The following is a 23433-nucleotide window of genomic DNA, read 5'->3' as shown; positions in this document are numbered from 1 at the left end:
CTCAAAAAGTTCTACAGGTGCACCATCGAGAGCATCCAGACCAGTTGCATCACCGCCTGGTATGGCAACTGCTCTGCATCCAACCAACCAACCATAAGGCAATACAAAGGTTAGTGTGTACGGCCCAACACATCACTGGGCCAAGCTTCCTACCATCTAGGACCTATATACACCTACTAGGCAGCCACAGAGGAAGGGCCCAAAAAATGTTTGAAGACCACAGTCTAGAGGCCGACCGATTAATCGGAATGGCTGATTAATTAGGGCCGATTTCAAGTTTTCATAACAATCAGAAATCGGTATTTTTGGATGCCGACTTGGCCGATAATTTTTTTTTTTTACCTTTATTTAACTAGGCAAGTCAGTTAAGAACACATTCTTATTTTCAATGACGGCCTTGTTCAGGGGCAGAACGACAGATTTTTACCTTGTCAGCTCGGGGATTCAATCTTGCAACCTTACGGTTAACTAGTCCAACGCTCTAACCACCTGCTTTACATTGCACTCCACGAGGAGCCTGCCTGTTACGTGAATGCAGTAAGAAGCCAAGGTAAGTTGCTAGCTAGCATTAAACTTATCTTATAAAAAACAATCAATCATAATCACTAGTTAACTACACATGGTTGATGATATTACTAGTTTATCTAGCCTGTCCTGCGTTGCATATAATCGCTTAGGTACACGTTGCTCCAACCATAAACATCAATGCCTTTCTTAAAATCAATACACAAGTATATATTTTTAAACCTGCATATTTAGTTAATATTGCCTGCTAACATGGATTTCTTTTAACTAGGGAAAATGTGTCACTTCTCTTGCAACAGAGTCAGGGTATATGCAGCAGTTTGGGCCGCCTGGCTCGTTGCGAACTGTGAAGACTATTTCTTCCAAAGACAGCAGACTTCGCCAAACAGGGGATGATTTAACAAAAGCGCATTTGCGAAAAAAGCACAATCGTTGCACGACTGTACCTAACCATAAACATCAATGCCTTTCTTAAAATCAATACACAGAAGTATATATTTTTAAACCTGCATATTTAGCTAAAAGAAATTTAGGTTAACAGGCAATATTAACCAGGTGAAATTGTGTCATTTTGCGTTCATTGCACGCAGAGTCAGGGTATATGCAACAGTTTGGGCCGCCTGGCTCGTTGCGAACTAATTTGCCAGAATTTTACGTAATTATGACATAACATTGAAGGTTGTGCAATGTAACAGGAATTTTTAGACTTAGGGATGCCACCCGTTAGATAAAATACGGAACGGTTCCGTATTTCACTGACAGGAAAAACTTTTTGTTTTCGAGATGATAGTTTCCGGATTCTACCATATTAATGGCCTAAGGCTCGTATTTCTGTGTTTTATTATGTTATAATTAAGTCTATGATTTGATAGAGCAGTCTGAACGATGGTAGGCAGCAATGCATTGCGCCGTTTATGACTTCAAGCCTGTCAACTCCCAAGATTAGGCTGGTGTAACCGATGTGAAATGGCTAGCTAGTTAGCCAGGTGAGCGCTAATAGCGTTTCAAACATCACTCGCTCTGAGACTTGGAGTAGTTTTTCCCTTTGCTCTACAAGGGTAACGCTGCTTCGAGGGTGGCTGTTATCAATGTGTTCCTGGTTCAAGCCCAGGTAAGAGCGAGGAGAGGGACGGAAGCTATACTGTTACACTGGCAATACTAAAGTGCCTATAAGAACATCCAATAGTCAAAGATATAAGAAATACAAATTGTAGAGAGAGAAATAGTCCTATAATTCCTATAACTACAACCTAAAACTTCTTACCTGGGAATATTGAAGATTCATGTTAAAAGGAACCACCAGCTTTCATATGTTCTCATGTTCTGAGCAAGGAACTTAAACGTCAGCTTTTTTACATGACACATATTGCACTTTTACTTTCTTCTCCAACACAATTATTTAAACCAAATTGAACATGTTTCATTTATTTGAGGCTAAATTGATTTTATTGATGTATTATATTAAGTTAAAATAAGTGTTCATTCAATATTGTTGTAATTGTCATTATTGCAAAAAAATTTGTAAAAAAACAAAAAAAACATTGGCCGATTAATCGGTATCGGCATTTTCTGGCCCTCCAATAATCGGTATCGGCGTTGCAAAAAAAATATAAAAAATAACATAATCGGTCGCCCTCTACTACAGTCACCCGACCCGGCAAGCAGTACTGGAGCTCTAAGTCCAAAAGGCTCCTTAACAGCTTCTATCCCCAAACCATAAGACTGCTGAAGAAATAATCAAACAGCCACCCGGAATATTTACATTGACACCCCCACCCCCCCTTGGTTTTTACACTGCTTCTACTCTCTGTTCATTATCTATGCATAGTCACTTTACCCCTACCTACATGGAGAAATTACCTCGACTAACCTGTACCCTCGCACATTGACTTGGTACCGGTACCCGCTGTATATAGCCTTGTCGTCATGTAATCTTGTGCTACTAAGCAAATATTTTCTTCACTCTAATCTTGAACTGCATTGTTGGCTAAGGGCTTGAAAGTAAGCATTTCACGTAAGGTCTATCTATACCTGTTGTATTCAGCGCATGTGACAAATCAAATTTGATGAGAGAGACGAGAGCGGGATCGAGAGATGCCATCATGAACATCAGATTGTGGTCACTGAGAAAGTGCAGTAATGTCCTGAGCAAAAGTCTAATTGGATTCCTACCAAATGATCAAACATCAGACCATATCTATACCTTACATACCCAAACTGATAAAAATGTGAAATCAAAAAGTTTGAGTGACCAGCAGCCCCCGATCTCACTCTTAATGACACAGAAATAAAATGGCTCCTGTATGCAGATGACCTGGTGCTGCTGTCCCCCACAAGAGGGGCTACAGCCACAATTAGATCATCTGCAACAGTTCTGTCAAACCTGGGCACTGAGTCAATTTCAAAAATACAAACATTATGATATTCCAGAAAAGGTCCAGACGTCAGGGAAACCAATATACCTTTTTACTAGACTCCACTCATATAGCACAGGCGCACACACACACACACACACACACGGGACAAAAAAAATGTGCTCCACAGGGAACTTCAACTTGGCCGTGAATGAACTGAATGAACTGAAAGAAAGGTTAGGAAGGAGGGCTTTCTATGCCATTGAACAATCTATTAAATTAGACATAGCAATTAGGATCTGGGTCAAAATATTCTAATCAATAATAGAACCAATTGCACTATATGGCAGTGAAGTGTGGGGTCTGTTTACAAAGCAAGAATGACTAAATGGGACAAACACCCCAACTGAAACCCAGCATAAGGAATTCTGTAAGAGCATCCTCAGAGTACAGAGGAAACAACTCCAAACGCATGCAGAGCAGAATTAGGCCAATTCCCTCTGCTGATTAATATACAAGAAAAGAGCCACCAAATGTTATCATTTCAAAAAACAAGTGACCACCACTCCTACCATTACAAAGCCCTCAAAAGCCAAGAGATGACCATAGAAATGAGTCCTCAGCCAGCTGGCTCAGTTCACTAACCCCTACCTACCCAACAAAGCCTCAGGACAGCACTCAGAAAACCTGTCCCAACCAAAATTAAAATAAAAAGCTCACCTATTGGAAAGACACCACAAAAAAATCTAAGTAAACGTCAATGCTATTTGACAGACTACATTACCACCGTGACTGATAGAAAACGGAGAAAAACACTGACTACGTACAGACTAAGTGAGCATGGCCTGGCAATAGAAACTGACCGTCACACTCTGCCCTCAGAAAGGTCAAGACAGAGCTGCATTTTCTCCTACACTGCGAGAACTATACAGACATGCGGGCAATTTTCTTTCCCAGAATCTTAAACAAATACTTTGAAAACAGAAAAGGAGAAAATCCAATATCTATTGGAACAAAAAAAATCTTTATGCCATATTAGCTGCAAAATATGTAGTTTCCTGCCACACCCGTAGGGACAGCCAGTGGAATGACCAACCAGAGCAATAACATTGCTACTTGTATCTTTCTCACCATTTCATTATTGTCCTAAAATCATTTCTTCCTGTAGTGTCCTGTTAATGGGTACTACTCATTGAGTATTATTATTTTCCCTATTGTCACCTGTGTCATCATTGACTTGATATGTGAAAGTACGGAGCGAGAAAGAAAGTACGAGATCCATCCCACACGGTCTTAGCCAAGCAGCTGGTATGTGTGTGCGCGCATGTCTTCTTACCATACACCAATGTTGACACCAGTCTCTGGCTGCAGGTAGAAGTTAAAGGTGTGGTTCAAGCCATGGTCTTGTGGCCTTTTCAAGTCAATGAAATAGGGCAGCCGCACTGCAGGGGGTGGGGTTGGGTAGAGGGTAGACAGAGGCTGTGTTAGATGTGCTAAGACAATAAGATATCACTGACAAAGCAGCAGCGCTCAGCTAAAATCCACAGGACAGCTGCTCTAGAAATAGCAGGGCTCTGCCTCTTTCCACTCTATAAGGTTACACGAGACGGTCACAAGTCACCGTCCACTTCCTGTACAGACATATACTGTTTCACTTCCTCACTGAATACAAAGAAAACCTCCAACCGTCTGCCATCCACAAGACATTTGGGTCTTTAGCTGCACTGCAAACCATTCAAAAGATCCCAAAAGAAAATCAGATGTCACTGAGTGGGACAGAAAAGCATGTTCATATCTGATGGGGTTACATGTTTTACAAATGGGTAGTTCCAGTACTGGATGTTGATTGGTTGAAACCAAGTAACTAGAATCAGATGTGGTCACAACACACCACTCAGTACTACTGAATCAATGTTTTAGGTGCAATCCTGCCCATTGCTGCCTATAATGCATGAAACTACTACAGTTACACACCCACACTGCATATCAGATGGAGGGAGCGGTGAAGGCTGTGTATTGCATGCTTGCAGATGGAATATACACACTCTTAACTGCCTCTGTCTGGAGTTTCGTGCTGTGTTGGGTTTCAGGTTCAACTGATGAGCAGGCTCTCATGTGCACACATTAGCACATGCACCCTTGCTCATGTATGCAGTATGCACACTTACTAAATGAGCTACAAGTATCCACCTACCAAATGAAACACACAGAGGCCAGAGCTAACTGATGAAGCAAGCTTATTTAGTCTCATAAAAAATACAATTCTTACATCAATGCAAACAACTAGATCGAACAAAACATGCCTTACTGGTTTCTATATCTATACTCACCAAAATTTAAAAAGACTAGTTTTGCCTGAATGGAGGGGCATAGTTTGACGATGAAGGGGATGGTTATGTAGACTCCCAGCACCCACAGGAGGATCCTCTTCAATCTGCCCATTAGGCCATATCTGGAACACACGCAGGGGAGAGAGACAACGTCAGCATTTTACATTGATCTTCAAAAACTAAAGTAGAAAACATGAAGGTTTTAGATGGCTAATTTTAGATGGCAGGTAGCCTAGCGGTTAGAGCGTTGGGGAAGTAACCGAAAGGTTGCTAGATCGAATACCCGAAACGACAAGGTAAAAAACTATCGTTCTGCCCCTGAACAAGGCAGTTAACCACTGTTCCTAGGCAGTCACTATAAATAAGAATTTGTTCTTAACTGACTTGCCTAGATAAAGGTTAAATAAAGATAAAGGTTAAATAAAAATAACAGTTAAGACTATAAAGATCTGCTGTCCATTCCAATTGCACACAGATGTGTACAGTACTAAAATAGTTGAAAATATTAAGCCTAGATCATAATGTGTTAGTTATCAGGATGGGGGTTCAGAGTTCAGACTGTTTGGGAAATTACAACTCTTCGCTGTTCATACAGAGTAAAACCAGATGTTGCTTGGTTCTATCCTAAGAGTTCAGAGGGTGATGTGGTTCAAAGAGGGTCATGACAAAGTCCTCGTTACAGCAGCCTGTAACCTGCACCTTTCCTCCCTTCCAAACTGTTCCATCCAGCTCGACGTCAGTCTGAGGTTAAGCTGCAACCACTGCAGAATTCCAACCTGGGAACAGTGGAGATCATGACATCTGGCCATTTCAGAGAGACGTTAAAAATATCAGACAGAAAATGCTGTGTAAAACACACTGCACCTTAGCCTTTCTCAACACAACCCTTTATAATGAGGAAGTTCTACATGGCGGTAAGTCAGAGTCGAGCCTCGTTCACATTACCAATAATGTTACGTTGCGCCGCATGTCATGCATTTCAAATGGGGACGTCCACAATGGAGTGGAATCACAACACCCCCTTGCGGTTGAAGGCTCCATTGCGAGATGGACACCGCATACTTTCAAAATGTTCCAAAATAAGCATCGTCTTCAGTCCAGCCAGTGTCGAAGAACAGGAAGTTACCAAAACTCTGCGGGTTTTCAGTGATGGCTTTATGGGATAGCTAGCAACTTGTAAACAATTACCCATTCCTATAATGTTAAATACACACTGGCTGTTGCCTCCCATTTAAGTTTAATGTGATAAGGACATTTGTTTTTTTATGCAATTATTAGGGGGAGGTCACTAGCTATAGTAGCTCTGCAGTGCAGGATAGCTTGACTTGCTATGAAGTTAGAGAAACAAGTTGATGAAATAAAGTAACAAAACATGTTTCATTATCACCTAAAACTTATTTATCCTTTCTTGAATAGGTCATATTTTGCAATCTTCCAAAATAAATGCCATCTTGCGTTACACTTGTCCGTTCAGTAGCGAGGCAAGACTGAAGATGACGTACGGCATAATGAAATACGCCACGATGTCTACGGTGTATCATGTCTAAATGAGGTGATCTCTGCACTTCTCTAAGCACACCTTATTTCCTAGAGTCTTGCTTGGGACAGAATGTGTAACTTTATGGCAAGTTAATAGGACTTTCCTTTTAAATGAAAACAAACTACTACTACCGTCTGGGAGAGCTGCTGTAATAACAGAGGGACTGCTGAAAGTCAGGAAGTTACCCATCTACCTTCTAGGGCTATGGACAAATCACTTAGTTTTTCCTCCAATATTGATGACATGCCTTATGACATAACTTACCCCACACGGAGGGTGAAGTCCCTGACAGATACTAGGCCCAAACAGCACACCCTGCAGCAGAGGAACAAAACAAACGTCCTCCAATCCGTGAAACAGACCCCACAGACGCCAATGAAATGAACAGCGATGAACCCAGTGTGACAATATGCAAGATGCACGCATGCGCTCAAGGATGTGCTCATGTCTCTCAATGTCAAAAAGGTCAGGGGAGGGCTGGAGTGGACCCTCTGCTGCCCTCCCTCCGTCTCGCTGGCGTGTTGCATAACGGATCTCTACGGCCCGGTGCACCCGGGGGACTCTGATACTGTATGTCATGATGTGGCTGGAGCGTCAGTCAGGGAATGAGGCCAGGGGAACTGTAATATTCACTACTGGGGGTGTGTCATAATAACCTCTAATTTACTGGATGTGTGATGAACGTAAAGCAAGCAGTGGAGATGCTGTATAATTACTGTATGAGAGCGGTGGCACAGGAAAGACTGCTTTATGGAGCTACAGACATGTCAGTGGGAATAGTGTACAATGGATTATTTACAACAACAAAAAATTATAATATGGACAGTTTAACTGACCTAAATGAAGTCTTATCCTGGACTAAATTGCACTTTAATGAATATGTATGAAAGGATCCAGTCAGACTCCGTAGTATAGACAAGCTTAACTAATGCTCATGAATTCTATTTTTAGATTAGCAAAGCAAGAAATAGACCTAGGCCCATTTAGTCTAGCCTAGTACTTAAATAGCCTACTTAGATTCACATGTAAGATATTTGTCACATCTGCTGTTGTTTTCAGCCTCTCTACCTGACCATCTTTGCCAGAGATGGAATCTATCAGCTCTAACAAAATCAAGACACACACACACACACACAAATGCACCAAGTGCAGTTTGTGCAGACATGCAAAACCCCTTGGAGAGAGTGTACACAGACCTCTCTCTGGCCCTATGAATAATGCAGAGTGCTTGAAAGAGCCTGTTAGATACTGTGTGCTGCGTTATCAAGAAGCCACTGCGAGAAAGAGGGACAGACTGGGGGGGGGGGGGACATATCAAGTTAGACACTGGTGTATTAAAAAGAAAAAAGAAAACCACTATCCACGCCTTAATTTGGATGCATTGTATTAGCTCCACCTCTGTCGTTCCCCCCCATCCAACGTAGGGTTGTAGTTATCACAGCAAAAAGTATATCTTCACAGCTTGACTGGCCCAGCAGAAGGTATTTCATAGTGCTTTTAAATTCTTCTTATTTTAAAAGTAATGGTTATTCTGGTTGCTTGGTATCACAGTATCGTATGACTGTTAAATAGCATAGCCCTAGTCTCACGTGGCCAGCCTTCCAAATCCCGTCTCGTTCACTCAACTATTGGAAGTCCGGCGAACTTCAGATTTGGATTTCGAGTTTGAATGGAAATGGTGGCCTTCAGCGCTCGCAAAAAAAATATAAAAATGCAACAACTTCAAAGATTTCATTGAGTTACAGTTCATAAGGAAATAAGTCAATTGATATAAAATTCATTAGTCCCTAATCTATGGATTTCACATAACTGGAAATACATATGCATCTGTAACCGATGTGAAATGGCTAGCTAGTTTGCGGGGTGCGCGCTAATAGCGTTTCAAATCGGTGACGTCACTCGCTCTGAGACCTTGAAGTAGTTGTTCCCCTTGCTCTGCAAGGGCCGCGGCTTTTGTGGCACGATGGGTAACGATGCTTCGAGGGTGACTGTTGTCTGTGTGCAGAGGGTCCCTGGTTCAAACTCAGGTTGGGTAGATGGATTATCTTGGCAAAGGAGAGGAGAAATGCTCACTAACAGGGAGGTAAACAAATGTGTGTATGGAACATTTCTGGGATCTTTTATTTCAGTTCATGAAACCAACACTTTACATGTTGAGTTTATATTTTTGTTCAGTGTTTAAAACCTGTTGAGGATCTTATCCCGATCTTATCCCGGTATTGGGATTCATTGTCATGTGACCATGGCGGGGAATTCAAAACTGCAAGAGTAATCATTTCAAAAAATCAAATAATCAACTATTTTCCTCCATTTGAAAGATATATCTCCTAAATCTAACCACGCTGTCCGATTTTCAGAGGCATTACGGAGAATGCATAAAGTTAGGTTATGTGAGGAGAGTACATTGACAATAGCTGCGTGTAATGTTTAGCCAATTCAAAGAAGGGCATCAACAGACAGAAAACTAGCTAGAATTATGCACTTACCTTTGACAATCTGCATCAGATGACACTCATAGGACATTATGTTATACAATACATGCATTTTTAGTTCCATCAAGTTCATATTTATATCCAAAAACAGCATTTACAGTCGCGGTGAAATTCAGAATTTTTTTCGGCTCGAATGCACCCAGTGAATCCAGCATTACAAATCACGGAATTACTATTCGAAAACATTGGTAAATTATAATATTGTCATTCAAAGAATAATATATTATCATCTCGTAATTGCTACCGAAGGGCCAGATCTCAAAATAACTTTACTGGGAAATCACATTTTGTATAAACTGGGTACTATGCTAACAACAATAAGCTATATGCTAAGCTAAGCTATACCGTTAGCATTAGCATCATCTAATATCGATAATAACATTCTAAATATCCCCTTACCTTTGATTATCTCCATCAGAAGGCGCTGCCAGAGATCCCAGGTCCAGAACAAATGTGGTTTCTTTTGACAAAGTTCATAATTTATGTCCAAATAGTTAGCGTTCAGTAGGCTCCCACAAAATGAGGTGGGCAGTGTAAAGTCACGTCGAAAAACTAAAGAAAACCTAGTAAATAATCTATTTACGTTTGTTTAAACATGTCAAACGTTGTTTAGCACTAATCTTTTGTTCCATTTTTAACGTGAAACATCAGTAAACATCAGTAATATTTTCACACAACCTATCAAGTGTCTAGAATAAACGATAATGACAAAGGCACTCTTCTCAGATTCATGCGCAGGCGCAAAAAATGAAGTGATGACGTGTCAACTTGTAAGCTTTCTAATTCGGTGTGTATTTATCACAGATGCTTCAAACAACTTTCTAAAGATCGTTGACATCTAGTGGAAGCAGTAGGAGTTGCGAACTGAATCCTTTCTCACTGTGGTATCTTTAAAACAATGACACTAAATAGTACAGCCACAAAATTCTCATTTTTTTTAATCTATTTTTCTCAGGTTTCTGCCTGCAATATGAGTTTTGTTATACTTACAGACACCATTCAAACTGTTTTAGAAAATTCAGAGTGTTTTCTATCCGAATGTGTTAATAATATGCATATCCTAGCTTCTGAGTTGGTGTAGGAGGCAGTTAAAAATGGGCACATATTTTTTTCAAAATTCTCAATACTGCCCCCGTGGCCCGTAGAGGATAACTAACCCAAGATAGTTCATCTGTGTAGATTTCAATGGGAGTAAATTAAGCATAGTAGGCAGACCCAAGTACAAGCTAGCGAGATCCTTGGCGTGTTCTAGCATGCATTTTCATATTTCCATAATGCTGGGCATACACTTCACAATTGCGCCACGTTTTTGCAGTCCCAGACACATGATTGGGGTGAAATCCTCGGGACTAGTTTGAGGGGGTCAAGGACGCACCGATGACGGCTGTTCCGTTCTCCAGACTCAAGTCAGATGTCCCGATAATCTTCTGACATGTTAGAAATTTGGTTTGTGTGTCTTGTTTTATGCGCATTGCTATGACATGATTGGGCAAGAACTGCTGCCAATAGCCAATGAGCACTCAGCATGTGAGACCAAAACAATGAAGAGAAAAGCAACAACATGAACTGTGTGGACCAAGGTGATGAACGATTGGTGGAGCTGTAGAGAGAACGCAGCTGCCTTTTCAATATTAAACGTTTTATATTACCTCCAATTCCCTCTGTACAATAAAGTCCATATAGTCCACCTCTGCCCAACAACAATTTGCGGGTCCATATCCTGCACCTCTGCTCTTTTTTAATGTTTCTGCACACAAATAAAGCAGCTCGCTGTTTGCGTGTAAACATTATATATACACATTTTCCCCCATACGACAGAAACGTAAAGCAGGATCAACTAGGGAATCATCGTCTAATGTGAGCACCCACGTCCTGGGGTTGAGGATGGATGGAATTAAAGATTTGGAACCAGGAAAATCGGGAAATGTGAGCACATCCAAGTTGTTAAGATTTTAGAAGTTGTGTACTGTATGCCCAACATTAGGGAATACCTTCTCTGTGAAGTGAACATAAGCAATAACTTAATTCGACCCAAGTTGCAGTCTTTGGAAACATTTTTTTAGTGCACTCTGTTCGTAACAGATTGTAGTTCTGGGAACAGAAAACTAAATCGAGATCTTGATTTTCTTTGAGAAAATCTGCAGAATGTCGGTCCAGTTCAATCTCGCTCCATACTCTCCCACTGCCGGTCACTGGGCTTCCTCTCCTCAACAGTGGAAATTCCAACCGTATGCTTCAGATTTATACAGCCGGTGAAACATCTGTGGTAGAGGCATTCCCTTGTGTTTCGTTTTTTTTACCCCTTCTTGTTTTTCTCTTTTCCTACAGTGTCAAGACTACGTTTTACTAGCCTATGCAGTATTCGTTTTGTATTGGAAGTCTCTTTGGAACTCCATCCATGCGGAATCTTGATAAGTGGCAATGCGTCACTAGCTCCCATCTAGACTCGGCCGTACTCCACCCCTTTTTATCTTCTTTCTGAAAGGAGATCCTCCCCAGGCTTTCGAACGGTACAGTAGAAGCCTGGGCTTCCAAGGCTTGCATAGCCCTAACTCACCAGTCGCCACCCTCTCAATAAAATCAACATTGCTTTGTGACTAACATGTGCATGGTTTAATTTGTCATGTGCAGACAACGCTGCACAAATAAACACACCATAGCCAGTCAGTACTTTACAATAGTATGTTACGCTTGCCTGAGTGTGCATACCAGTACATATACCAGAGGGATATAACAGAAAATGCCCATCCTCCTCCACAGATAATTAAACAAATAAGCTAGGTTTTGAACACTGTGGCAGATGCATGTTCAGCCAACTGGAGCACAAGGCTGACCAGTTTTGACAAAGCGGACAGCACTCTTGCTTTGTTCAGAACAAGCAGTGTACCAGTCATGCCAACTAAACAGATGGTGGTCTAATTTCACAGGCACGTGGGGCCCAATGTTTTCTTATGGGGTACCTACTACAGACAGACCTCCAGTTGAACCATCGGTGGGGTGACGGTTAATTGCCATGTAGAGATAACAATTCAGCCAAGGGTTACGGATATACCTGCATAGGGTGGAAACAGGCAGAACAGCAGGAGGCACTGTTGATCAACAGTGGTGCAACAAGACAGCAGGACAACACCTGCCCTGCTAACGCCTGGAGGCCAGCTAATGCGTTTAGCTCAGCGGAGGGGCCTGCTGCCATATGGACCTGATTACAGCCTGGTAGACATGACGAGTTGAAGCTACATTGCATTAGAACACATTGGTCATCTGCTTGGCAGAGAGTATATGTTTTATTGTCACTTACACCGGATAGGTGCAGTGAAATGTGTAGTTTACAGGGGCAGCCATAGTAGTATGGCCCCTTGGAGCAAATGAAGGTTAAGTACTTTGCTCAAGACCACAGACAGATTTTTCCCTTGTCGGGTCGGGTATTCGAACCAGCCACCTTTCGGTTACTGGCCCAACGCTAGGCTAGGCTAACCACTATGCTACCTGCTGCACTAACCATTCATTAATCAGATTCATAAGGACTTCAATAAAGCCATGTTATCCATGTAAAACAAAGCAACAATACCACGGCAGTGTGGTTTTAAATTAATTTAACTATCATTCAGCTATTCATCCAGAAGACTGAAGTCCATCCTGTGGCCAGCGCTGCTTCCCCATGGCTTTCTGTAGAGGACTTCCCTTCCCCCTATCCCTGTCCAAGGTGACAGTGTAACAGCCAAGACCTTGACAGAGCCATGGCTGCCAAAGTAGGGCCAATCAGGGCAGGAGATAACTAATGCAGTCTGACATGGGATTTTGAGAAGAGGCTTTGAGCAGTGTCAATGCCACCCTGTCTAGTTGGGCGGAAAAAGAACAGGCTAGAGCCCTAGGACCAGAGCAAGACTACGAGACAGTCAGGGGTCAGGTATAACCAAAGGGATCTCCAAGGACCAAAATAATATAAACTTCAGATGGGTACTCACAGCAGAATATGAGTTGCAGTAGAATTCAAAAAAACAAAACACTAGAGCTAGGCTCGGCAGATAAATATATTCAAACCCTTTGACTACTGCTGTACATTAGCTGCAGCTGCAGGAGAAGCACTTCCAAGGTTAACAGCTTCAGTGTCTGAAACCAGATTCTTCTTGGTCATTGACACCATAGAGGCCGAACTTGTCTCAACTTCAAGTTGGAATACTTCAGCCCACGAGAGAGCTGGCCATCGTGTTCCCAGTGAGGCCTCTAAAAATGAGCCTCTGCGATGAGCACCACACACCCACACTATAATCTATAGAGAAATAGAAATCCTCTGCTAGCAATGGGAGAGCTGTCAAGAGGGCTGGAGGGATCCTAAAATAACAGCCGTGACACAGCCGATTCCAGCCGCTTGAGCCTAAACAGCCTCTGACAGGGCCAATCAGACCAAAATAATTAATCCCCTCATGGGAGGGCCAGTCAGCCAGAGCAATTACAGCCCTGTTTCAAAATAAATAACAGAAACTTATTTATTTTTTTAATCTGCATGCTGTGGTTTGGTATCAAGGGGATAACAAAGCAATATTTTATTAGCTAGGAGGTCTGGCAGGCACAGTCGGACATAATCTGAAGCAACTACAGGGTCACAGTACATGTGCACCCCTATAAGCTAATCAATACTTGGGTTTTAAGCAGAAGCAATGCCACCATGCTATGGGGAAGGCAACAACACTAAATTAGTTAACGCTAGTTCTTCCTCACTAAACTTGATACTGGGTGCTTAGCACAATTTCCCTTTGGAGATTTACGGGCACAGCCACAGAACATAAACACTTGTCACCCTTATGTGCGAGGTTCCTTCCAGTCAGATCATCATGAACCAACTACAAGCCAGGAGGACCCATTGAAGTTGCTGGCAAAGAGCACCTGAAATTACATGGTTGATGTCATGGGCAACATGAAGGTCATATTGGACTACATATATGTCAGCCAGCCGTGGTGGGAGTGGTTATTCATGTGCATTAGTACAGTCAGTTCATGTATCTAAGGGTGACTGCACATACTGTAGTTATGAACCACCCAACAGCCCTGTACTGCTGTGCAGTAGCACACAGAACAGCTAGTTCCTCATGTATCACATGGGAATGAGTGAAACTTACTCCTCAGCCTGAAGTTACGCCAGCGAATAGCTAGCTTGTCGCTGACTAGCGAGACGCTTCGGGGGGGGGGGGGTCACGTGTGCTAGCAAGGCAGAGGTCCTGAGTTTGCGCCCAGTATAGGCCGAATTGGGAGGAAGTGGTACTTGCTAAGCAAGCAGCATGACATCCTTTACACTCTCAGTCTAGAAACACAGTGAAAAAAATAACATAAGAAACTTATGGTGCAGTCCATCCTGCAATATCTTGCCCAGGCCACTAAAGACTAACTGGCTGGCTGAGACTTCAAGGCAAAAAGAGACGACTGTAGCTAAATAGGCTAAGGAACTGGCACTCATTTCTGCAGAGTAAATCAATATCCCTAAACTTAGCCTAATAGTTTGATTAAGACGTGGGGCATTTGCTGCCAAATTAGGCCAAAGGTCAGACAATGTCTTCTGGACTTTCTGTTGAGGAAAGTAATGCTAAAAATGTAATGAGACAAAACAAAATACAGGAAGTGGATCTGCAAGACCTTTGTGTCTCAGTGTCTGACTGATTCCAGTGCGTTTATTGGAAACAGGTTAATGCACTGACAGGGCAGCAGCAGTAGCTAGCAGTCTTGACAATTGCAAATCTGACAAAATTGAGACAGAGGAAAAAAACTGCAGTCATCTTGACAGATTGCAGCTGTGGGAATAGACTGACAGGTACAACACGACACCTCAATAAACCACGTAGGCAGAGACACCAAGGAAACAGTGACCCTGGGAAGCCTGTTCCTGGAGTGTGGGTACAAGAGGGGAGTGTTGAGAGGAGCACCTAGTGGGAACTGAAAGTCGCTATGTAACGCATTAGGCTACATAGAGGTACATATCCCGCAAGAGGGAAGGAATACTGTGCATTCTGCTCTCGGTTCTTATTTCCTTTGCACAAATGCGTGTCCCTGGCTTTCCAGCAAGCCTTCTGTAAATTGTTTGAACAGTGATGCCAGTGCAAGTTAGCAGTGTGCCTATATGCAATGGTCCTGTCCTGTACACGTTTATTAGATGTCCCATCAATGGACCCACATTCACACCCAGAAAAGACTGTTTGAAGCAGCAGTAGCCTAAACAGCAAATTTGAGCAAGTTCTAATCTAGCCTAGTTTTGATACCTTGGAGCTTACAGTTTAATAGCATTCTTAAGCTTAACTGGCCAATACCCCTGCCCTGCTCGAGGTAACAAAATCAGTGAATAGAATTTCTTCTCCAAAAAAGGGGCAGAATAGCAATGGAGATGTCACATGCAGAAGAATATTTATCACCATCATTAAAATATAGGACTTCACGTCACAGCTGCCCCAATGACCAGAACACAATCATATGGTCCTCTGTTCTCCCACCCAGTTAGTGGAGTTCAGTGACCACAAGAGGTGCCCTTAAAGGATGTTTTCTAACCAGCAAGCTTGTTGTTCTTTAACATTATCATAGCCAGCCAACTCAAATGTGAATCACTCCAACATGGCAGTGTTGAGTTCCGGCCTGAATTCCAGTTCTCTGAACAGGATAGTGACTAAAGGACCTGACCACTGTCCTGATGTGAACTGGCATAAGTCCAAGTGGTTACATGAGCTTCAAGGACTGAGAACCTTGGCACTAAAAATACCTCTTCATGAGGTCTCTAATAATCAGTCACCAAACCACAATGACTAGCTCAGACAAATGGAATGGAATGCAATGCCTTCTTAACGAGAACCAATGTCAAGCCACAGCTTATTTATTGTCGAGACAGAGCTGTATTCAGACTCGGTAGACAGGGCTCTAAACAAGCCTCAAAGCTCATCTCCCTCACTCTACCTAACCTTGGTGACAGGCAAAGGTTCTGAAAGGAGACCGAGGCTATTGAATATTTCATCAGAGCATTCTAGTCACCTCAAGCCAGCCCCTACCCTCGAGTGAACTGAAGACTGGTCTTTCGAGATAAGAGCGCCGGGCTAAAAACAACCAAAAACTAGGCTAGAATGACTTATCACACTTCCCAAAATGAGTCTTGGAATGTGAAGAGGGCAGCAAAAGCAATCACATTTGCTTGATGATCACTGATGCATCAACATGGGTTTCATGAATACAGTACAATTACAAGTTTGAATTCCATCATAGTCTGAAATGTGGTACTTCTTTCAGGAACAGGGCACAATAACAATGCATAAAACAGGTAGTGATTATTGTTTTACAAGAATACATCTCAGAGGGTCTTATACCCATTTGTGTGGGAAGTTAGTGTAGGCTACTTATTGTTTTTAGTTTGATTAAGTAAAAGCATATCTTGCTGTGCATTTATGAAAATAATTAGATACAGTAGGCTAGATATAGTCCAACTGAGCTGTCATTTGGATAACTAGGCTCAAAGTATAGGGTTGACATTCTGTTAGTCCACTTACATGAAGAGCCCTTATACACTACATATACAAAAGTATGTGGACACCCCTTCAAATTAGTGGAGTCGGCTATATCAGCCACACCTGTTGCTGACAGGTGTATAAAACCGAGCACACAGACATGCAATCTCAATAGACAAACATTGGAAGTAGAATGGCCTCACTGAAGAGCTCAGTGACTTTCAACTTGGGCACCGTCATCAGATGTCACCTTTCCAACAAGTCAGTTTGTCAAAGTTCTGCGCTGCTAAAGCTGCCCCAGTCAACTCTAAGTGCTGTTATTGTGAGGTGGAAACGTCTAGGAGCAACAACGGCTCTGCCACAAAGTGGTAGGTCACACAAGCTCGCAGAACGGGACCGCCGAGTGTTGAAGCGCGTAAAAACAGTATGTCCTCAGTTGCAACACTCAATACAGAGTTCCAAACCGCCTCTGGAAGCAACGTCAGCATAAGAACTGTTCGTCGGGAGCTTCATGAAATGGTTTCCATGGCCGAGCAGCCACACAGAAGGCTAAGATCACCATGCACAATGCCAAGCATTGGCTGGAGTGGTGTAAAGCTCTCTGCCATTGGACTCTGGAGCAGTGGAAACGTGTTCTCTGGAGTGATGAATCACGCTTCACCATCTGGAAGTCCGATGGACGAATCTAGGTTTGACGGATGCCAGGAGAACGCCAACTGTGTGCTCCAATGCATAGTGCCAACTGTAAAGTATGGAGGAGGAATAATGGTCTGGGGCTGTTTTTCATGGTTCAGGCCCCTTAGTTCAAGTGAAGGGAAATCCTAATGCTACAGCATACAAAGACATTCTAGACAATTCTTTGTTTCCGACCTTGTGGCAACAGTTTGGGGAAGTGCCTTTCCTATTTCAGCATGACAATGCCCCTGTGCACAAAGCGAGGTCCATACAGAAATGGTTTGTTGAGATCGGTGTGGAAGAACTTGACTGGCCTGCACAGAGACCTGACCTCAACCCCATCGAATACCTTTGGGATGAATTGAAACGCCGACTGTGAGCCAGGCCTAATCGCCTGTGCTCACTAATGCTCATGGCTGAATGGAAGCAAGTCCCCGCAGCAATGTTCCAACATCTAGTGGAAAGCCTTCCCAGAAGAGTAGAGGCTGTTCTAGCAGCAAAGGGGGGGACCAACTCCATATTAATGCCCATGATTTCACAATGATATGTTCGACGAGCAGTTGTCCACAAACCTTTGGGTCATGTAGCGTATAATAAGGGTATTATAAAGTATTCACATAGACACAGTAATCCCATAAGTAATGTGTGCATACCCATAGATCTTAAGATGTAACTCAAAGCACCATCCTCAGATAACAACAGCTCTGTGCCTACGGTATGTACATCGTTCCACACCCACCCCAAGCAGTTCCACTCCTAACAAAGGAGAACTAAAGTTATCCAGTAAAACCTGTGTGACCGGAGGCAGAGGAATAACTGTTTCATACAACTTAAAATGTATTCACGGTGAAATGGCCCTCCTATAACCTAATCAAAGTTGTGGGTGTAATGTGATTACAATCTTAAAATATGAATATGTCCTCATGTCAGACTGCCTGGGGTGGAAGTTTGAATTAAAGTATGTTTGTTAAATACACATTCGTATTCTTGAACCCCCAATCTTCCACAACACAGTAATGAGATTATTGTACTGGCTGGATAAGTGTAGGTTGCCTATTAGACTTCCATGGTGCAAACATGCCTTACCTTCTAAATGGTCTGCCCATTGTTTTGTCCGATTCCGAGCTAGATGGTAAACAAGGCTCAGGAACCCCTTCCCCTCTCTTGTGACAGTAGTTTAAATCCGGACTGCTGTCCAGCAATGTGTTGGTGGAAGAGCTGTCATGGTCCACGGTGAGCGAGTTATTTCGCTTTCGCATCACTGAAATGTAAAAGCACAATGTGAAAGAAAAGCGACAAAGGAAGTGAAACACCGTCTATCACTATTGCATTTGATTTCACAGCAATACTAGACAGAGCCGGTGATGTAGTTTGGCAACGAATTATCGGTAAGAAGCCGGGTAAAGATGAGGTCAGGGTGCCGTTGTTTTCTCCCCCAGCACCGCTGACAATCAGCACTTTTGCTAGCTACATTGTTTGTAGAAGTCCGATATCTGCAGAGACCAGCTGATCAAATCAACCTTTCCCCTAGGTTCCCATTTAAGCCAATCAGAGCAGACCAGTACGCCATCTTTTTAAAGGAAATGTAGCTACATAGCTAACTCGCCATTTAGAGCTAGCTAGCAACTTTTCAAAACACACCACCTCAGTTATCTAGCTAGTAACTAACTACATAGTATTGTAGAATAAACCCCCATATATTCCAACATTGAACTAGCTAACATATTAACTGTGACATCTAAACTATCTCCACCAGCTAACATAAATTGACAGTAAGTGGTTTCGCATGAAACACTAGCTAGCTACAGTTAACGACACTAACTACCTAAGCAACACAACGTGACGTTTGTTGTTATATTCGAATGCAAATACTATTTCTGGTTTTAATAAAATGAAAATTACAAAAATACAATACCTTTATTATTATTGTTTTATTAAACTGACAACATGACAAGCGAGGACACCGGTAATTTGCTGTCCGCCAGCGGTGACAGCAGCAGGTGTGGTGGGTTGGTATGATTTGTCTTTCATCGGTACCCATAGTTTCCGCTTATGCGATCATAACAAAGCATTTTGCCGCGAAAACTCAGATGCTGTCCGTCAGCAACTCTTCACATCATTCTAGATACGGTGAAATAATTAAAGGATAATCACTCATTTGATGCAAGTGTAAGGTTTAGTCTACTGTTCAGTCTAGCTTGATATACGGTATCCTATTAATTTCTAACAACATTTACCAAGAGAGATGTTTTGTGAAAAGGCAATCGAAATAATCAGAGAACTTCACCGGATGGGCGATGGTCAACTGCCTGCATTCAATGTAAGTGGCACATTCAGCAGGTTATAAAGATATACTGGATTTGTAGCCATTAGTGCAGATGGAATAGCTAACTAGTTAGATTGTTAGTTTACTCTAGCGATGCAGGAGTCAACACTGTCTAGACACGTGATACCTAGTACACCCAACTGCCACATATACTATTAATGGCTTAGCTATATCAACCTTCTTAGGGCTGCACAATTAATCGCAATTTCATCGAAATTGCTATATGGAAATGTGCAAGAAGCTGCTTTTTTTTACGCCATGAATGTAAAATTCTAATGTAATAAGGGTCCCCTGGTAAACTCTGACCAACACTTCGTTCCTATTCTGTCAAAACAACGTCTACTGCACCTGGCCTTTTCATTAGCTGTCATGCCAAACAACACCAAGCATATAATTTGAATACTACTTTCATTTATATGATTCCAACAGTACAGTGTTTTGATCTAAATCGCAAGTAAAATCTCAATCGCAATATTTGGTGAAAAACAAATCGCAATTAAATGATTTGCCCATATGGTGCAGCCCTACTCCTTGCACTGCTCTTCTGACTTGGGGTTCTTGAGAGCTAATATCAACCTAGCCAGATTATGAATACAAAGTGAAGACGTTTAGATCAGTTTGATAGTTAGCAACTTGGTTATAATGCCACTGACTACATAGTCATTTGACTTCTATTACTGCTCACTAACTGACACCTTTGCATATATGCTCTCTGCACTTTGCAGGAAGATGGTATTCGTCAGGTGCTGGAGGAGATGAAAGCATTATATGAGCAGAATCAAAGTGATGTGTGAGTTAAGACAAACATTGTCACACATTGACATTCTCTTATATTTGAATGTGTCTCTTTCCCATTGATTTCTGAAATAATTACCTTATGGGTTTTAACAAATGTTTTATATCACACACTTCAAAGCAATGAAGCCAAGTCTGAGGGGAAAAGTGAGCTGATTCCAACCATCAAGTTCCGTCACTGCTGTCTGCTGAGAAACCAACGTTGCATCGCTGCCTACCTGTGAGTTGATTTTGAGCTCATCATCACTACTAATGTTTTTGTTGACCGTTACACTGACCATATCATAGTTTATTAGGATAGGACAACATCATTGCTAATTTCCTCTCCTCAGCTATGACAGGCTCCTCCGCATTCGGACTTTGAGGTGGGAGTACGGAAGTGTGTTGCCCACAAACATCCGCTTCCACATGTGTGCAGAAGAGGTATGTTTCTTTCTTTCAAAGGCAAGAAACAAATTGGACAGAAGATGGCAGGGTGATGGCATCTGACTCTTAAAATGTAATGTTTCATTTTGAATAGTTGGAATGGTTTAACCAGTACAAGAAGTCATTGGCTACCTTCATGAGGTCCCTTGGAGGAGAGGAAGGACTTGACATAACACAGGACATGAAGCCTCCAAAGAGTTTGTACATTGAGGTAAGATACACAAGGGAACTGCACGCCCGCAAGGACCTGACCAGAGACTAAGTGAATGTTGGTAGGGGCCACTTGTGCTGTTAGTCATCAACTGTATCAACTAATTCAAACTGTAGCACATAGACCCTTGACTATTAGGTGCTCCTTCCTTTGGTCTTCATTTAGATATTTTTACATATTGGTCATGTTCTATTGATTTTACCCTCTTGCCATTTAGTTTGTTTCTCACAATGTATTTCTCTCCATAGGTGCGCTGTTTAAAAGATCATGGCGAGTTTGAAATAGACGACGGGACCATCATTCTTCTGAAGAAAAACAGTCAGGTATAAAAAAAGTACTCTATGTGAAAACCATCACTCTACATGCATATTGTGTAAAGAATTGAACATGAGTCACTCTCAAACTCCACTCTTCTGTCTCCGCAGCACTTCCTGCCACGGTGGAAGTGTGAGCAGTTGATTCGCCAGGGGGTCTTGGAGCACATCATGTCTTGAATCAAATGCCAGAACTATATTACCCTTTTTTTTTTCAGCAGAGGATTATCCTTTTAAGTGAGACAATGCATAAGGTGATGCTATTTTGAAAAAGTTCTTTAAAACAATAATTAATTCCAAATATACTTAGCTGTAGGTGATTTATTACTTGGACAGTTTGTTTTACTTTAATTGTGGAGTGATTGTGTAGTGCATAACAAATCCACAGCCTGCATGTTAGTGTTTTTACAATAATTACCTACATACATTGTTCGATTGACAATACATTGTTGCAACAATCTTTTTTAGTACTCAAATAGTTTAGGAATTAAAAGGTTTGACTGTACAGCAGTGCGTCAGGATTGAAAATTGTGCAGATGTGTATCAAAACTTTACATTTGTAAATACTGTGCTTTTGGTTGGTAATTTAAAATACCACAAAGAACACTTCATTAAAAGTTGCTAAACCCTTTCTTTGATTCATTTTGTGATTAAATTAGGATTCAGCCTTTCGCATACAGTACCATTCATCTCATACAGTCTGACAGACTTAACTTTAAGTTCAGTACCTTGAGTGTGTTTGATGATCAAACTGGAATGTTATACCATTGGTCCCATTATACATCTAACGGACTCTCAGACCTACCAACACAGCATGATGCTGGAGGATAGTCTGTAACCTAACGGACTGCCTGCCTCTGCAGAGACAGAATAAAATACTTCATGTGAACTTTGATTGACCTTGACAAAAAATGAGTCTTGCGTTAACCTCAATAAAAATATATGCATAATACCCTGGTGGCTGAAAACACTTAAGACTTGTGCTGTTCCACTTACCCAAATAACTTGTGCTAATTGTGTGCAATCAAACCCACCATCCCAAGAGAGAGTTGTTACACAGTCATTTTGTTATGGATCTTACAGAATCATTGTGGACCACCTGCCACATTAAGCATCAATGTTTCATTGGGATGGTCATCCAATACTAAGGTTAAGGGAAGGAAACTTAAGAGGTCTTTCACAGTTGTCAATGTCTTTTGGGGAGTAGCGTTGTTCTGAGTAGCAGGGAACTGCTACGCAGAGAGGGAGGCAGGAGTGATCTTACGAATGAGCTTGTTGAGGGCTGTAATCTTCTCCTCTAAGACAAAGTTATTTTTCTCAGCACTCTTCTGTCGCTGCTCAGTGACCTGCAGTGCCTTCATCAGCTGGGAGTTCTCCACATACAGGTCCTTCAGCATGATGTCCGACTTGGCATTCTTCGCCAGCTGTGGGTGGGACAGGGACAATGAAATACAGTCAGATTTTCAGGGCATGTTTCTCTGCCGTTTGTCTCGTATGAATGGTAAACTGACCTGCTCCTTCAGCTGGTTGACCTTCTCCTGCAGCAGCTTGCGCACACTCCTCAGCTTGGTCTCCACCCCCTCCATCCTCTCCTGCATGTTCCCCATCACCTTCTCATATTGCTCCTGAGCACCAACGGAGAGCCAGCATTTACAGCACGTCAACATCATATACAGTTGAAGTCGGAAGTTTACAAACGCCTTAGCCAAAAACATTTAAACTCCGTTTTTTCACAATTCCTGACATTTAATCCTAGGAAAAATTCCCTGTCTTAGGTCAGTTAGGATCACCACCTTATTTTAAGAATGTGAAATGTGAGAATAATAAGAGAGAGAATTATTTATTTCAGCTTTTATTTCTTTCATCACATTCCCAGTGGGTCAGAAGTTTACATACACTCAATTAGTATTTGGTAGCATTTCCTTTAAATTGTTTAACTTGGGTCAAACGTTTTTGGGTAGCCTTCCACAAGC

The 23433-nt window shown here is 42.0% G+C and overlaps 3 protein-coding genes across 6 annotated transcripts in view; 1 reads left to right on the top strand and 2 right to left on the bottom strand.

Moving 5' to 3' along the window:
* abhd12 (abhydrolase domain containing 12, lysophospholipase) overlaps positions 1 to 19408 on the bottom strand; it is a 29100-nt gene extending 9692 nt beyond the window's left edge. The window contains exons 1-5 of one of the 3 annotated variants that reach the window (XM_029752999.1): positions 19304 to 19408; positions 18475 to 18649; positions 7014 to 7064; positions 5210 to 5331; positions 4216 to 4321 (exon numbers count right to left, since the gene is read on the bottom strand). In XM_029752999.1, the coding sequence (XP_029608859.1) occupies positions 4216 to 4321; positions 5210 to 5331; positions 7014 to 7064; positions 18475 to 18647 (452 nt within the window). In that variant the 5' untranslated portion in view covers positions 18648 to 18649; positions 19304 to 19408. Of the gene's footprint in view, positions 1 to 4215; positions 4322 to 5209; positions 5332 to 7013; positions 7065 to 18474; positions 18914 to 19303 lie in introns of those variants that run through there. The other 2 variants (XM_029752998.1, XM_029753000.1) reach the window with 2 other exon arrangements.
* A 29-nt stretch (positions 19409 to 19437) lies between these two features.
* On the top strand, positions 19438 to 22090 carry gins1 (GINS complex subunit 1 (Psf1 homolog)). Its single transcript, XM_029753002.1, has 7 exons — positions 19438 to 19708; positions 20440 to 20504; positions 20631 to 20729; positions 20842 to 20932; positions 21030 to 21146; positions 21395 to 21469; positions 21572 to 22090. The coding sequence occupies exons 1-7, from the start codon at positions 19634 to 19636 to the stop codon at positions 21638 to 21640; spliced, it is 591 nt and encodes a 196-aa protein (XP_029608862.1). The 5' UTR covers positions 19438 to 19633; the 3' UTR covers positions 21641 to 22090.
* Positions 21767 to 23433, bottom strand: part of LOC115193878 (ninein-like protein) — a 55045-nt gene continuing 53378 nt past the window's right edge. Inside the window, exons 27-28 of one of the 2 annotated variants that reach the window (XM_029752995.1) lie at positions 22972 to 23085; positions 21767 to 22884 (exon numbers count right to left, since the gene is read on the bottom strand). In XM_029752995.1, the coding sequence (XP_029608855.1) occupies positions 22693 to 22884; positions 22972 to 23085 (306 nt within the window). In that variant the 3' untranslated portion in view covers positions 21767 to 22692. The remainder of the gene's footprint in view (positions 22885 to 22971; positions 23086 to 23433) is intronic. The other variant, XM_029752996.1, reaches the window with a different exon arrangement.

The sequence above is a fragment of the Salmo trutta genome, chromosome 5 (genome assembly GCF_901001165.1).
Source record: "Salmo trutta chromosome 5, fSalTru1.1, whole genome shotgun sequence".
NCBI lineage: Eukaryota > Metazoa > Chordata > Actinopteri > Salmoniformes > Salmonidae > Salmo > Salmo trutta.
Note: the sequence above shows the minus strand (reverse complement) of the source record. Positions and strands in the feature narration are given on the sequence as shown.

Bases quoted from the DNA above. Each gene is read 5' to 3' on its own strand.
- gins1 (XM_029753002.1), top strand. From the start codon at position 19,634: ATGTTTTGTGAAAAGGCAATCGAAATAATCAGAGAACTTCACCGGATG. The intron at 20,505-20,630 runs GTGAGTTAAGAC...CACACTTCAAAG, and splicing joins GAGCAGAATCAAAGTGATGT to CAATGAAGCCAAGTCTGAGG. The intron at 21,147-21,394 runs GTAAGATACACA...TTCTCTCCATAG, and splicing joins CAAAGAGTTTGTACATTGAG to GTGCGCTGTTTAAAAGATCA.